The 13,857-nt window shown below is 43.3% G+C and overlaps 1 protein-coding gene across 4 annotated transcripts in view; it reads right to left on the reverse strand.

The window, feature by feature from the left end:
• Nucleotides 1-508: 508 nt before the first annotated feature.
• Nucleotides 509-13,857, reverse strand: part of AKAP12 (A-kinase anchoring protein 12) — a 130,047-nt gene continuing 116,698 nt past the window's right edge. For all 4 annotated transcript variants that reach the window (XM_029048158.1, XM_007660336.4, XM_029048168.2 and 1 more), the window contains 2 exons: nucleotides 4,332-9,492; nucleotides 509-3,614 (listed from right to left, as the gene is read on the reverse strand). In XM_029048158.1, coding sequence (XP_028903991.1) covers nucleotides 4,340-9,492 — 5,153 coding nt within the window. In that variant the 3' untranslated portion in view covers nucleotides 509-3,614; nucleotides 4,332-4,339. The remainder of the gene's footprint in view (nucleotides 3,615-4,331; nucleotides 9,493-13,857) is intronic.

The raw sequence follows: 13,857 nt of genomic DNA on the forward strand, positions 1-13,857 counted from the left end.
CTCATCTATGAACTGAGGATTAAATCCTACTTATTCTGTGTCCCACCTTATTTTCCACCTACCCTAGTGCTTAGTAGAGTGCTTGGCACAGACTAAATGCTTAAATATTATGCATATAAAAAACTCACTGAAGGACATAAACTCACTACTTTTGAGTTTTTTAAGCCACATGACTTTTAGCAGCAAGTGTTCTTTCCATCTGTAAACAAAACCCTGGGGTCTCCACTAGTTTCTTCCCCCTAGCTTTTTCCTATTTTAGGCCAAAAATGGTAAATTCAGGTACCTCAGCCTTATCTTTTGCAAAGCTGAGAACATCAAAATTAATAGCACATTTAGTGGTAAAATGGTAAATATTTTTCCCTCCACTTCATAGGTCAATTATCTCAATAGGTAAATATTTGTGTTCATAAGCCCTTTTAATGTTCTGGGGCAAGTCAAATACTGTAGGATTCTTAGGAAAGCATTCAAAATTGATTAAGGTGCAACTACAAAAAGAAAACCCATTGGATTGTATTTGAGTTGAATTTTATTTAGATAATGAAAATCTACCTTAAAAACAGAATGAGGAACCAAACATCTTGTAACAATGCCTTGGACCAGAGGAATCTGCAAAGCTTGAAGCTCAAAATGCAAGCTAAAGTTCCAAGCCCTCAACTGAATATTTGTGGTTCCACAGAGATCAAAGCAGTATATTGCAAAAGTGCTTGTATATAGAGACAAATCACTGGCACCATTAATAAAATAATCTCTGGGGGGGGCAACATTTTATAGTCCTCAGTTACAAGAAGTGTTAAGGAGTTTACAATTGGCTGCATTGCTTCTAACTATACAAGGCCCCACAATTATATCAAAAACAAGCAAGATTTAGGCACTTGCTCCCCAATTTTTCCAAACAATTTACAGTTGCTAGAGCTGAGTTCTAAATCCAAATTTACTTTACAAATTAACAGCTGCTTCAGAACTATGAAACTTAGAATCAGTATACAGTTCATGCTATGTTTGTTGTACCCGTTGCAGCTAGAATATGGCCGAACAAATATCAAACATACAATTTGTACAAATGTAACCAAGGACACAATGAGGCATTGGCCTAAAAACACAGACAATGCAAGCCACCCTAACCTCTGTAAAACCAATTGTCATTTTTGGCATGTATCAGGATATGTGCCCAAAGCTAAGGAGACTGGGGAGGTGGGGAGGAGAATGGCCCGGGGAAATGGCCAGGAACGAGACAGTAGGTAAAGATGGGAATTTGGAAGGAGTCAAAATAAGACATAATATTCTGCTAAGTTTGATTAATGTATATGCTTAAGTAGCTCTATTTGAGTAAGGCATGGCGTTCTTGCCTGTTAGATGCATGATGCGTCCAGCCTGGCCCCATTATAAAAATAGTAGCAGCCAGGGGCATATATATTTGGGGAAGAGGAACAAGTATGAGAAGTTTGTGGGCCAGTAAAATTAACACGGCAGTCACAGGTAGCCCACAGGAGTTCATGTCAATGGTAAAATGTTTGCGAATGATGAAAGAAAATATCTCCAAGGCCAAATTCATAATTAAGGGCCACAAGTCAGATATTCCTTAGTTACAATGCAAATTTTCCATAGTAGCCATGTGTGCTGCTTGCAACACTAATGGAAAAGAACTTCCAGTTTAGAAGTAAAATTGACAGTAGTATATTGACATTTAGTAACAGTCTGCACGGGGAGAGAGACAGACTTTCCAGCACATCTAAGTACATAGGTCTAAGTGACCTGCAGCCTGAGCACTTAAACACTGGAATACTGCAGTTATGCTAGAGAGTGACATTTAGAAATACATACTATGAGATCAATTCTAGACATAGAGAGACAGCATGTTTAGGACGTGAACATTATGGCAGATATTTTGCACATTTGTAATCTGATTGTGTTTAAGGATACTCAGGAAGCCCATTCTTGCCTCCTGACAAAACTATCGTTGGAATCATTCTCAAACACAAGTTCAAAAAATTCTCCTATGCCAATCTTGGCCCTGGGTATCTTCTTTTAACAAGGATCCTGTAAAAAGTAAATTCCTAGGTATATGAGCATTTACTTTCCAATCCAATCAGAATGTCTGGATTATGTACTGTCAGCCCCAGAGGGATGAACAACCTTCAAAAAAACACCACTAGATGGTAGAATTTCACCAATATTTAACAATTCAGTTCCCTTCGGTCTGTACTTTTGGAATGGGGAGTGGAAGGGTTGGGGCAAAAAGGTATCGCACCCTTTCTGGAATGTATTCAGACTTTTGAGAAATACTTTACTTATCTTGAATACCACTGAATAAGGCTGGAATGAAGTTGCATATATTTTCTGTAAAAATGGTCTTTTAAGTTGGCATGGTAACTCACTTGGACACCGCCGAAGTGAGAAAGTTGCCGTTTTCTAGTTTACCCAGTCTTTCAATTCATTCACCCATATCCATAAGGTAATTTTTGTCTGTCCCAAATTTCCTAGGTCTTAATAAAACCGACAAACCTATGTGTAGGCAAGTATTTTATTTAAGTCATTTGTGAAAACACAGTTGGCCAAATGAATGTGAAGATAATGAAACACTGTCCTTAAAAAAAGTGAGCATAGATATGAAGATACAATTCAGTATCTATCAAAAAACATTTTTTTATAGAACTTGTCTTATTTCATGCTGTTAATGTATGTTGTTGGTCCAGGAACTGTAAAAAAAAATCTAAGCATTACAAACAGTCAACCTTTTCTTGGTAACATCAAATACAATTCAGAATCGTCTTGAGACATAAGCACACTCATCTGTTAAAAGAGTCATGCCAAAGTGAATGGGGATGGAGTTAAGACATGAAGTTTACAAATAGAGGGACTCCCAGCTTCTGGCTTTTCAAAAAAAAGTGTTTAAATAAAATTATTTCTAGCTCTCCACTGAATGACAAGAAAACCAACGATCCTCAGGGTTACAATTTCATTGCTCACATATACATCAGTAGGTTTATTAATTGGAATTGTACCTTTTGACCAGGAATGCCTTTATGGAAGAAACAACCTTAGTTTTCATAGGTTAGTTATTTTGGGCCAAAACTTTACAGCGCTTCACTTTGGTCATGTGCACTTGATATTTCACGTACTTCAAAACTAAGAGTGATCGATAACCACCCACTGCATATTTCTTTAAACATAAAGTTGAGAAAAATATACAATAAAACAGAACTAAGTTTATTTAAGATATACATATAAATACATAAAAGAATTACACTCCAGTTTTGGAAGGATGTAAAAAACAGAATTCTGGAATCGCAGAAACTGGGTGTCGCCAACTTCCTTTCCAGGTTAACATGTTAGGTCAATAAATCAAAAACATCATGTATTATTTTATTAAGCAAAAATACAGGGAGGTTTTGAAGAGAGGAAGTGTGAACATCCATGAATAAAAAATGGTGATTAAAGCTCCTGATGCTACCTCAGGATTGTCAGTAGCTTCTCCAGGAATGGTATGGATGTTGGTAGCCTTTCTTTTCTTCTCACAGCTCAGAAAGATTGGTCTGCAGTGTAATTAGCAATCTTCATTTTCTTCTCTTGCCTTCTTCACATTCTGGTCATGCAACGTACATAATGTACTTTAGCTGTAGAGGGATAAGAAATGAATGAAAGTGATCAACTATTGCTGGGAACTTTAGTACTGTCCCAGAAGATGAATATCTGGAAAAATGGATTAAAACGGTTGCATTTGAAAATCAATAGTAATATCCCAGTTTCAAAGTTTTATAAAGGCCAGCAGAATAAAAACATTGTAGAAATCAAACATAATATTTTTAATATCTGAATGATTTTTTCCTCAGAAAGTGATCCAATGCCAGGAGGCGTTATTATTATTAATCGTATGAGGAAACTAGCTACATACTATGGTCTTCCTAAAGCCACGTATAAGGGAGGAGAAGGGGGAGGCCATTACTGATTCCTATCCTCCCCCATCTCCCCAAATCTTTTTCTCCTCTTTTTCCAAGCTCATGAGACTTTCAAATCCTTGCTAACCGCTAAGGATCCTTACCCTTCAGAGAGGGTAGCTTAAATCAGGACTGGGGGAAGGAAGTAGTGGGGAAAGGTGAGAGTCCTCTAAGTGGAAACTAACCAACAATCCGGAAGCAGTGGGAACTGCTGTAGCTTTCTCTTCCAGAAACCCCACTATTTCCCCTGGCCTATCAGCAGAGACATCATGAGTTTCTACTTGTGTAGGACTTAGACTAAGTCCTCTCCTCTCCTCTCTCCGTTTTCCCCCCGGCCCTGTGTTCACAGATTAAAAAAGGATGCTCTTTTGCCCAAGTTGCTAAAAAGATACTTACACTACGTCTCAGGATTCTTCAGAAGCTGACTTTGGTGGACATACACAAGATCCATCGTCATCCTTAGATACCTCTTCCTGCTTCTGTGTTTTGATATCTTCTAATGACTCACTACATACTTCTTCCTTTCTTTCCACATACGTCTGCTCAACTACTAGTGTCTCTTGGGATTCCACCACCTGGAAGGCTTCCTCCTCCTTTAGTTTTGGTCCATTTGCATCTGGGGATTTTTCAGCTACTTCTTTTGAGACATTTGCTTCCTCTGGGCCTGCTGTCTGGTCCTCTGAGTGACCAAGTGACACCTCACCTTTATCTTCTTCTTCGGATCCAAGTTTTGGTTTATCAGTTCTTTCTCCCGACAGGTCATGATCATCTTTCAAATGTGGTTCTCTTCCGATTACCGCTTTGTCTTCTTCAGGCAACACTACAGTTGCTTCACACTGCTGCTCCTCTATAGGTAATCTAGATTTCTGAGCACTTGAGGCAGTTGCATTGTCTGAGGCCTGAACGGTGTCTTCTTTGGAAAGATCTGAAGTTACGGGTAAATCTACAGTTGGCTCTACCGCCTTTTTGTCTTCTACTGAATCCTCTTCAACTGTAACAGATTTCACTTCACATTTTGTGGGAAGCTGAGGAGCTGCCTGTACCCTTTCATCTGTTTCCGTTGTAGACACAGCCTCCTGGCTTTTACTCTGCGTTAATTGTACCGGCTTCTCGGGACTCGATTCGGATGTTCCAGCATCTGGCTCTTCCGAGTCCACTAGTTGTTCAACAGCCGTCTGAATAACATTTTGAACAATTTTGCTACTTTGAGATTCTATAGTTAAAGTCTGATTCTCATCCTTTCCAGATTCCACTAGTGCTGGCATCTGACTGGTTTCCTGAAGGACAGTTTGGTCGTCAGCCTCATCTAGCTTCAGTTTGTGCAACTTCTGGCTACATCCTTGTTCTAGATCAGAGGTTTTCAATTTCTCCGCAACAGCGGCACTTGCTGGTACGGTTACTGTTCCTGATATGGGTTCTGCTGTTGGAGATGCAGACTCCGTTGAAGGTTTCTGGTCAACTCCAGCAGTCTGCTCTGACTGACGAGTCATTAAGCCTTGCTCTGTCTCAGAAGGCATTTCTTCAGGAGCAAAGTTCACATCTACAGGCTCCAAACTTTCGGCTTCTGTTCCTACAGCCTTTACTGTTTCTGCTACCACCTTCTCCTCTACTGCTGCAGCAGTGAGCGGTAAGGATGCTTTTTGAGCCTCAGAGCTCTCAACTTTGAGAATTTCTGAGGTCACTGCCTCATCTTGCACCACAATCTCTTCCTGCACTTGAGTGGAGTAAGATTTAACATCACTCTCTAGTTCTATGTTTTCAGAATCGCCCACATACTGTTCCACTTTAGGCTCTTCGGGACGGGTTGCTTCCTTTGGTTCAACTTCACGTATCCCTTGTCGATCATCATCCGACTTGATTATTGCCGGGTCTGAAAAAGCTTGAAAATCTTCCTCAACTGGGGTGGCTTTGAGGTCTTCATCCTCAACATGCCCATCTACCTGTTGCACAGTTTCATTTCCTGAAGAAATCTGAATCGTTTCAGCCAGCGTGTCTTTCTTTATAGATCCTGGCACTTCCTTTGACCTAGGCTCTTCCGATAGCTTTTCTTGGGGAGGCTGGGAACCAGAATCTTCTGGAAGTACCTCACTCTGTACAGGGGCTTCTGTTAACTCTGACCCCATGTGAGTGACTGCATCTACCACTGCATCTAATTCTTGGGGCACGTCAGCCTTTTCTTGATGCAATATAGTTAGATCTTCAAAATCTGCTACTGGGGTACTTTCTTCTGTCGCCTCATCCGGTGATGATTCTGTGGACCGTTCTGTTGAAATGGCCCGTGATTTTACTACGGGTAGAATCCCAGGTTGGGATGCTGTTTTAACATCACTATATAATTTATCTTCATTAGATGTGGACTCCTCCACACTCTCTTTAATTTCAGGCACTTTTTCAACCCTCTCTGAAATCGATTGTTCTTGACCCTGTCTGTCATCCGATACATATTCTGTTTCAGCCTTCAGTAGCAGTTCTTTTGCCCCACTACTTATCTCCTGACTCGTCTCGGTCGCTTTCTTTTCACTTTCTCCAGCTTCCGCAAAAGATCGTTCAATCAGTAGCTTATCTTGTAAGGGACCTTTTCCCTCTGGGTCTTCAGATCCATCTGCCTGCACAACGCCTTCTGCCTCGGTACCGTCAGGAACCTGTGCTGTTTCCGTTTCCTTCACTTTTTCTGCAACTGCCCGAAGCACCTCCTGTGTTCTTTTGTTCAAATCTTCTAAATCTGGTGTGTGACCTTCCACCTCCTGCACAGGGGTAGCCTCCTCTGTCGTATCAGGGGATTCCGTTAACCGGGAAACTGCAGAAACCATTTCGGTGGTCTCCTCTGCACAAGACACTTCCATTGTTTCCTCCACACAAGAAGCTTCGGTGGCTTCGTCTGGGGCTGTGACAGCTTCAGATGTGAACTCCAGGTCACTAACAATAGTGTCATCGCTAGCGTCTTTCGTCTGAGGCAAGGTTCTGATAACGACCGATGTTTCTTCCACAACCACTTCCTCTTCAAGTATCTCCGCAGCCCGTTGCTTTCGTTCATCTTCTGCCACTGGCTCGACGGGCACGGTCACGGTAGCAGATATCCAAGACGGCGATCTTTCTTCAATGCTGGTTACCGCCCGCTCACCCTCTACCACCGTCACAGTTACCGCATGAACCAGTCCCTCAATAGGTTCCCGTCCATCGGCATCGTCCTGTCCAGGAGCTACAGTTTCCGCTCCACCCTCTACAGAACTTCTTTGTACCACCACGTCATTTGTGGCTTGCTCATGAGCTTCAATCTTCTCCCGTTCTGCCGCATCATACTCAGCTAGAGGTACTACAGCAGGGATATCCGAGTCCTCTTCATTCCCTTCTGCCATCTCTTCAGTTTCTTCAACGGGTGCGTGCTCCTGTTTCCCATCTGACTTTTTCTTCCTTCGTCCAGGGATGAACTTTTTGATGGAAACCCAAGATTCATCTTTCCCGGCTTCGACGTCTGAGTGCTCTGTGCCAGAAACGGTGGCTGACTCTTCAGTTTTCTCTTCCATTTTGGATTTTGACTTTTTCCTGGGAGTGACTAATCTTTTAAAGGATTCCCAGGTGGAAACCCCTTCCCCTTCCGATGGGCTTCCAGCTTGTTCTGGGGAGGAACTTCCTTGACCGTGATCATTTTCTTGGGAAGTGGCCAGGGTTACTTCTGCTCCCATTTCTTTGTTTTTTCCAGCTTCTTCGACGGCCTTCTGGCCGTCTCCTCCAGACTTCTGTCCTCCTTCTTCATCCGAAGATGATGATTTCCTGGCTCTTTTTTTAGATGATCCTACACAGATTAAGGCTTCCCACGATACTGAGGTATCAACCTTTCGCTTTGGCTCTTCTGTCTTCGGCTCTTCCCCGTTTCCTTTTGTTTCTTCTTGAGCTTCCGAGGCCGCGCTCTCGGTGGAAGACATGGTAGCACTCTTCGCCTTATCTACTTCATCTTCTTTGTCACTTTCAGAAGGTCTTCTGACCCGTTTCTTTGGGGTCACCATCTTTTTAAAAGATGCCCAGGGAGTAACACCTTCCCTTTTTCTCTCTCCGTCAGATACAGCTCCTTCTTCAACTTCCCCATCCTGCGGAGCATCCGTTAAGCCTTTCTCCACTAAAGTCAGCTCATTTGATTCTTCAGGAGAAGAGGCAGAGCTCTCCCCCTTCTGTTCCTCCGGACTTTCTGGGGAATCGGCTGAAGCCTGCATGTGTTCTCCTGACTCCTCTAGCTTTGTTTCTTCATCTCCCCCTCCTCGTTTTCCTTTGTGTTTCTTCCCAGAAAGCTTCTTCAAGCCAGTACCAATGAAGAGTTTCTTTAAAGGACTGCCTTGCAGTTTGATTCTTTCTTGTGAAGAGAGTATTTCAGCCTCATTAGTAATACCTTCAGGAGGTTTACATGAAGCACTCTCCTCAGGGCTGATTTCAGTCTGGGTGTCATGGTCACCTTCTGAGGTACACACTTCTTTGGTCTTTGACGATTCCTCCACCGAGTCAATTTTCTGCTGTTCCGCAGCTGCTTCGGGGGACTGATCAAGGGGCAGAGAACCACAGAGCTGTACTACCTCGACTTTTTGATCTTGTTTCTCCTCAACAGTATGGACATGAACCTCTGCCACAGTCTCTAGCTTTTCATCAAATATCTCTGTGGCCAAGGGAGCGGTCTTCTCTTCAAGGGATATTTCGGTTTTCTTGTCAGGGGCGGTCTCCAATTCTTTCCCCGGCTCTTTGGGGGCTATACCTTTTACATCCTCAATGGCGCCTTTGCCTTCGGGGGTCTCCTGATCAGGCAGCTCTTTGGAAGGGGATAATTTTTCGGGGGCATCTCCTTTCGGCCCATGTTCTTCGACTTCAGTTTCAACGACATCGGTCTTTTCTGGCTCTTGTTCCTTTTTCTTTTCAGAAGCTTCCAGCTCATCTTCCTTGGGCTTCCTAAAACTGGTCTTTTTTCTCCAACCGGCCCAACCTTGGGTGAAAAATTTTTTGAATGGTGAAGCAGTTTCACTGGCCAGTGGATTTGTTGGTGACTCAGGAGTCTTGCTGGCTTCCTTGTCCTTTTTCTCTTCGGTAGAATCCTTGCTCTCCTCCAGTGGCTCAGCAGCGTAATCTGCATCAGGGGGATTTTCTCCTTTGCCCTGCTCGGTCTTATCTGGTTCTTCAGGTATCTCTGTTGTCTGAGTCAATTCATCCTCTTTCGCCTCTTCTTTGACTTCTTCCAATTTCGTTTCATCATGATCTCCAGCTCCAACGCCAACATCATCTCTTTTGACGGTGAGTAGTTGGACAGGGTCAGATTTTTCGGTCTTATCCTTTTTCACTGTGAATTTAAAGCCAACGAACTTGAACACTTTTTTAAATCCGACATCATTTGATTGAGGTTCACTTGCTTGTTCCGCCTCTTCACTATTGTCTTCTGGTGAGGGAAGCTGTTCGATTATTTCACTGGCATTCTCCTCTTCTCCCTTATCTTCCGCATCATCGCCAGCAGCTGCTGATCGGGATGGCACAAGTTTATCTGAGTCTTCTTTATCGACCACATTTTCAGGCTCATTCTGCCCAACTGTAAAGAGGTATAAAAGTTAGAATTTAGAAGATGGATAATTAGGACTCAACGGATGAACTACTCTCCTTATCCCCAATGAATGAATGAAAGAAAATGTGTTCTTTCATCTTTACATGTTAGACTTGTATTATTAAAATAAAAAATACAGCATCTGACAAATCAGGGTTTTCAACGGGCTCATTAAACCAACATTTGTTGAGCCCTGCTACCAACATGGCTAATGCAGGATCTAAGGGTGCATTTTGAGAATTTGTTATTCACCCCACAGTACTTACATACATATCTGTAATTTATTTTAATGTCTCTCTGTCTCTAGACTGTGAAGTCCTTGTAAGCAGGAAACGGTGTTTACCAACTCTGTAGTATATGCTCCCAAGCAATTAGTACAGTGCTCTGCACACGGTAAGTGCCCAATAAATGCCAATGATTGATTGAGAAAAGAAGTTAAGTACAAAAAGGACCTTGATATAGGTAATTAAAAGAGAGATCAATCAGAACAAAAGTGACCAGTTTATTCCTACTGTGCCCTCTCTAGACTGTAAGCTCCTTGTGGGCAGGGAAAGTGTCTACTTACTGTTATATTGTACTCTCCCAAGCACTTAGTCATAATAACAATATTTGTTGAGCGCTTACTATGTGCAGAGCACTGTTTTAAGCACAGGGGTACATACAGGGTAATCAGGTTGTCCCACGCGAGGCTCACAGTTAATCCCCATTTTACAGTTGAGGTAACTGAGGCACAGTGAAGTTAAGTGACTTGCCCACAGTCACACAGCTGACAAGTGGCAGAACCGGGATTCGAACCCGAGACCGATGACTCCCAAGCCCGGGCTCTCCACTGAGCCACGCTGCTTCTAGTACAGTGTCTTGCACACAGTGAGCACTCAATATGATTAATATTAAAATGCAAGCCTTTGGAGTTTGCAAAGCATGTTAATGACTAGAGTTTGTAAGATGTTTTAGTGACTAAGGGTTGCTGTTTAGTGTGAGCCCCAAACCATGATGTGCACCTCCTGAGGAAAGTGAAATGTACCTCCTGAGGAAATACTGTGAGGATAGTCACAAGTCATCATTAAGCTCATTGTTCAAAGGTGATAGTTACAGGTAAAGCTTTTTTCTCCCCAGAAAAGAACTTTATAGTGAACCCAATATTGGTCAATCGACGGTATTTATTGAGTGCTGTGTGCAGAACCCTGTACTCAACACTTGGGAAAATGCAACTGAGTTTCTAGGCATTAATGTATTTGGCTATTGGCCAAAATAATCCTGCAATGTAAACATTTGTAAAAAGAATCAGTGTTAAGGAAGAAGATGCAATAATAATAATAACAAGAAATTTTAAAATACTTAGTATTTGCCAAGCAACATATTAAGCATCAGGGTAGACAGTATAAGCAGATAAAACACAAACCCCTCCCAACTGGGGCTCAAATTTTAATGGGGAAGGAGAATAGGTATTAAAAACTGTTTTATGGATCAGGCATGGATCACTGATTTGCCCAAGGTCACAGAACAGAGAAAGCAGACAGAACTGTGCTCTCGTTCTCAAGCCACAGAGCCCTGCTGGTGGAAATCTACTATCAGGCCAACTTTGTCCACTTCCAGTTTGTCCTTGCATGCTTTAACTCTGCCCTCTCCTCTGCCTGGCGAAACTATTTCTCCACTCTTCATGCCTCACCCATTCATGTCCATCACCTTCACCAGTTGATCCAGACATTTCACTCCCTCCTCAGGCCCCCTGTCCCTCTGCCTTGCCCATCCCTCGCCCTCAATGACCTGGCCACCTACTTTTTAAGAAAATTGACACCATTAGGTGTGAGCTCCCCAAAATCACCCCTGCCCCTCCTCAGTCCCTCGCCCTTCGCCCTTCAACTCTCCCATCCCTCCCAGCAGTATGTTTAGAGATCTCCTGCCTTCTCTCAAAAGCCACCCCTTCCACCTGTGCATCTGACCCCATTCCTTAGCACCTTATCAAACTCTCGTCCCCTACCTTCTTCCCTCACTAACAGCCACTTTCAACCATTTGCTCTCCAATGTCTTCTTCCCCTCGGCTTTCAAAAATGCCCATGTCTCCCCATCCTAAAAAAAAACCAACCAAACAAAAATCCCTCCCTTGACCCCAGGCTCCCTCCAGTTATCACCCCATCTCCCTCCTACCATTCCTCTCCAAACTCCTTGAGTGAGTGATCTACAACCTATGTCTCAAATTCCTCTCTTCTTTCTCCTTGACCCTCTCCAAACTGGCTTCCATCCCCTTAACTCCAAAGAAACTGTCTTCTCAAAGGTCACCAATGATCTTCTTCTTGCCAAATCCAATGACCTCTACTCCATCCTTATCCTCCTCAACCTTTCAGCTACCTTCAACACCGTGGACCACCCCTTTTCCTGAAAACATTATCCATCCTTGGCTTCAGTGACTTTGTCCTCTCCTGGTTCTCCTATCTCTCTGGCCGTTCATTCTCAGCCTCCTTCTCTGCCTCCCACCCAACTGTGGGAGGTCCCTCAAGGTTCAGTTCTGGATCCCCTTCTATTCTCCACCTACACCCACTCCCTTGGAGAACTCATTCGGTCCCATGGCTTCAACTACCACCTCTTTGCAGATGACACTCAAATTTACATCTCCAGCCCTGCTCTCTCCCCCTCTCTCCAGGCTCGCATCTCCTCCTGCCTTCAAGACATCTCTACTTGGATGTCCTCATCACCTCAAACTTAACATGTCTAAAACAGAGCTCCTTATCTTCCCATCCAAAACCTATCCTCTCCCTGACCTTCCCATTACTGTAGATGGCACCACCATCTTTCCTGTCTCACAAGCCCATAACCTTGGTGTAATCCTTGACTCCGGTCATTTAATCCATCACCAAATCCTACTGGTCTCACTTTCACAACATTGCTAAAATCCATCCTTTCCTCTTCATCCAAACTGCTACTACGTTAATAGAATCACTCATTTTATCCCCCCTGGATTACTGCATTAGCCTCCTTGCTGATGCCCCAACCTCCTGTCTCTCCTCACTCCAGTCCATACCTCACTCTGCTGCCTGGATCATTCTTCTACAAAAACGTACAGGACAGGTCACGCTGCTCCTCAAAAAACTCCAATCATTGCCCATCCACCTCCACATCAAACAAAAACTCCTCACCATTGGCTTTAAAGCATTCCACCACCTTGCCCCTTCTATCTCTCCTCGCTTCTCTCTCACAACCCAGCCCACACATTTCGCTCCTCTGGTGCTAACCTTCTCACTGTGCCTCCATCTTGCCTCTCTCACTAATGATCCCTAGCCCAAATCCTGCCTCTGGCTTGGAACACTCTCCCTCCTCAAATCTAACAGACAATTATTCTGCCACCTTTCAAAGCCTTATTGAAGACAAATCTCCTCTAAGAGGCCTTCCCAGATTAAACCCCTCTTTTCTTCATCTCCCACTCCCTTCTGCGTCACCCCAACTTGCTCCATTTACTCTTCCCCCCCACCGGCCCCACAGCACTTCTGTAATATCTATAATTTTACTGGTCTAGATATCCATCTCCCCCACTCTACACTGCAAGCTCATTGTGGGCAGGGAATGTGACTGTTTATTGTTGTACTGTACTCTCCCAAGCGCTTAGTACAGTGCTCTGCATAGTAAGCACTCAAAAAATACGACTGAATGAATGACAAGTGGCTATACGCTCATATCCATACATCTTAAGTACTTGATATTCACCCCACCCTTGGCCCAAGAGCACTCATGTACATATCAAAAAAAAAAAGTCACTGGTATTCTTCTAGCCCTTACAGTATGCAGAGTCCTGCACTACTGACTTTTCCCTTATTTGTAATTTATTTCATGCCTGTCTACCACTCTAGAATCAATCTGTGCTATTTACTGAGCACTTACTATGTGCTGAGCAGGGACAGGCACACGCGTATCTACCAATTCTGCTATATTGTACTTTCCCAAGTACTTGATACAGTGCAAGGCACAGAGTAAGCTCTCAATAAATACCACTGATTGATTGCATAGATAATGAATAGATCATGGGCCTAGGAATCAGAAGGGCCTAGATTCTAATCCCAGCTCTGCACTTGCCTGCTGTGTGACCTTAGGCAAGTCACTTCACTTCTCTGGGCCTCAGTTACCTCATCTTTAAAATGGGGGTTGACTGTGAGCCCCATATGGGACAGGGATTGTGTCCAACCTGATTAACTTGGATCTACTCCAGCACTTAAAACTTAAGGGCTTACTGTAACAGTGCCCTGATTATCATCATTGACTGGCATTAGAACCCAGGTCTCCTGACTTCCAGGTCTATGTTCTTTCCAGTAGGTCGTGCTACTTCAGCAGTTGAGGTTATTTCATCAGTTTTAAATAAATACT

This window comes from Ornithorhynchus anatinus, chromosome 2 (assembly GCF_004115215.2).
Source record: "Ornithorhynchus anatinus isolate Pmale09 chromosome 2, mOrnAna1.pri.v4, whole genome shotgun sequence".
NCBI lineage: Eukaryota > Metazoa > Chordata > Mammalia > Monotremata > Ornithorhynchidae > Ornithorhynchus > Ornithorhynchus anatinus.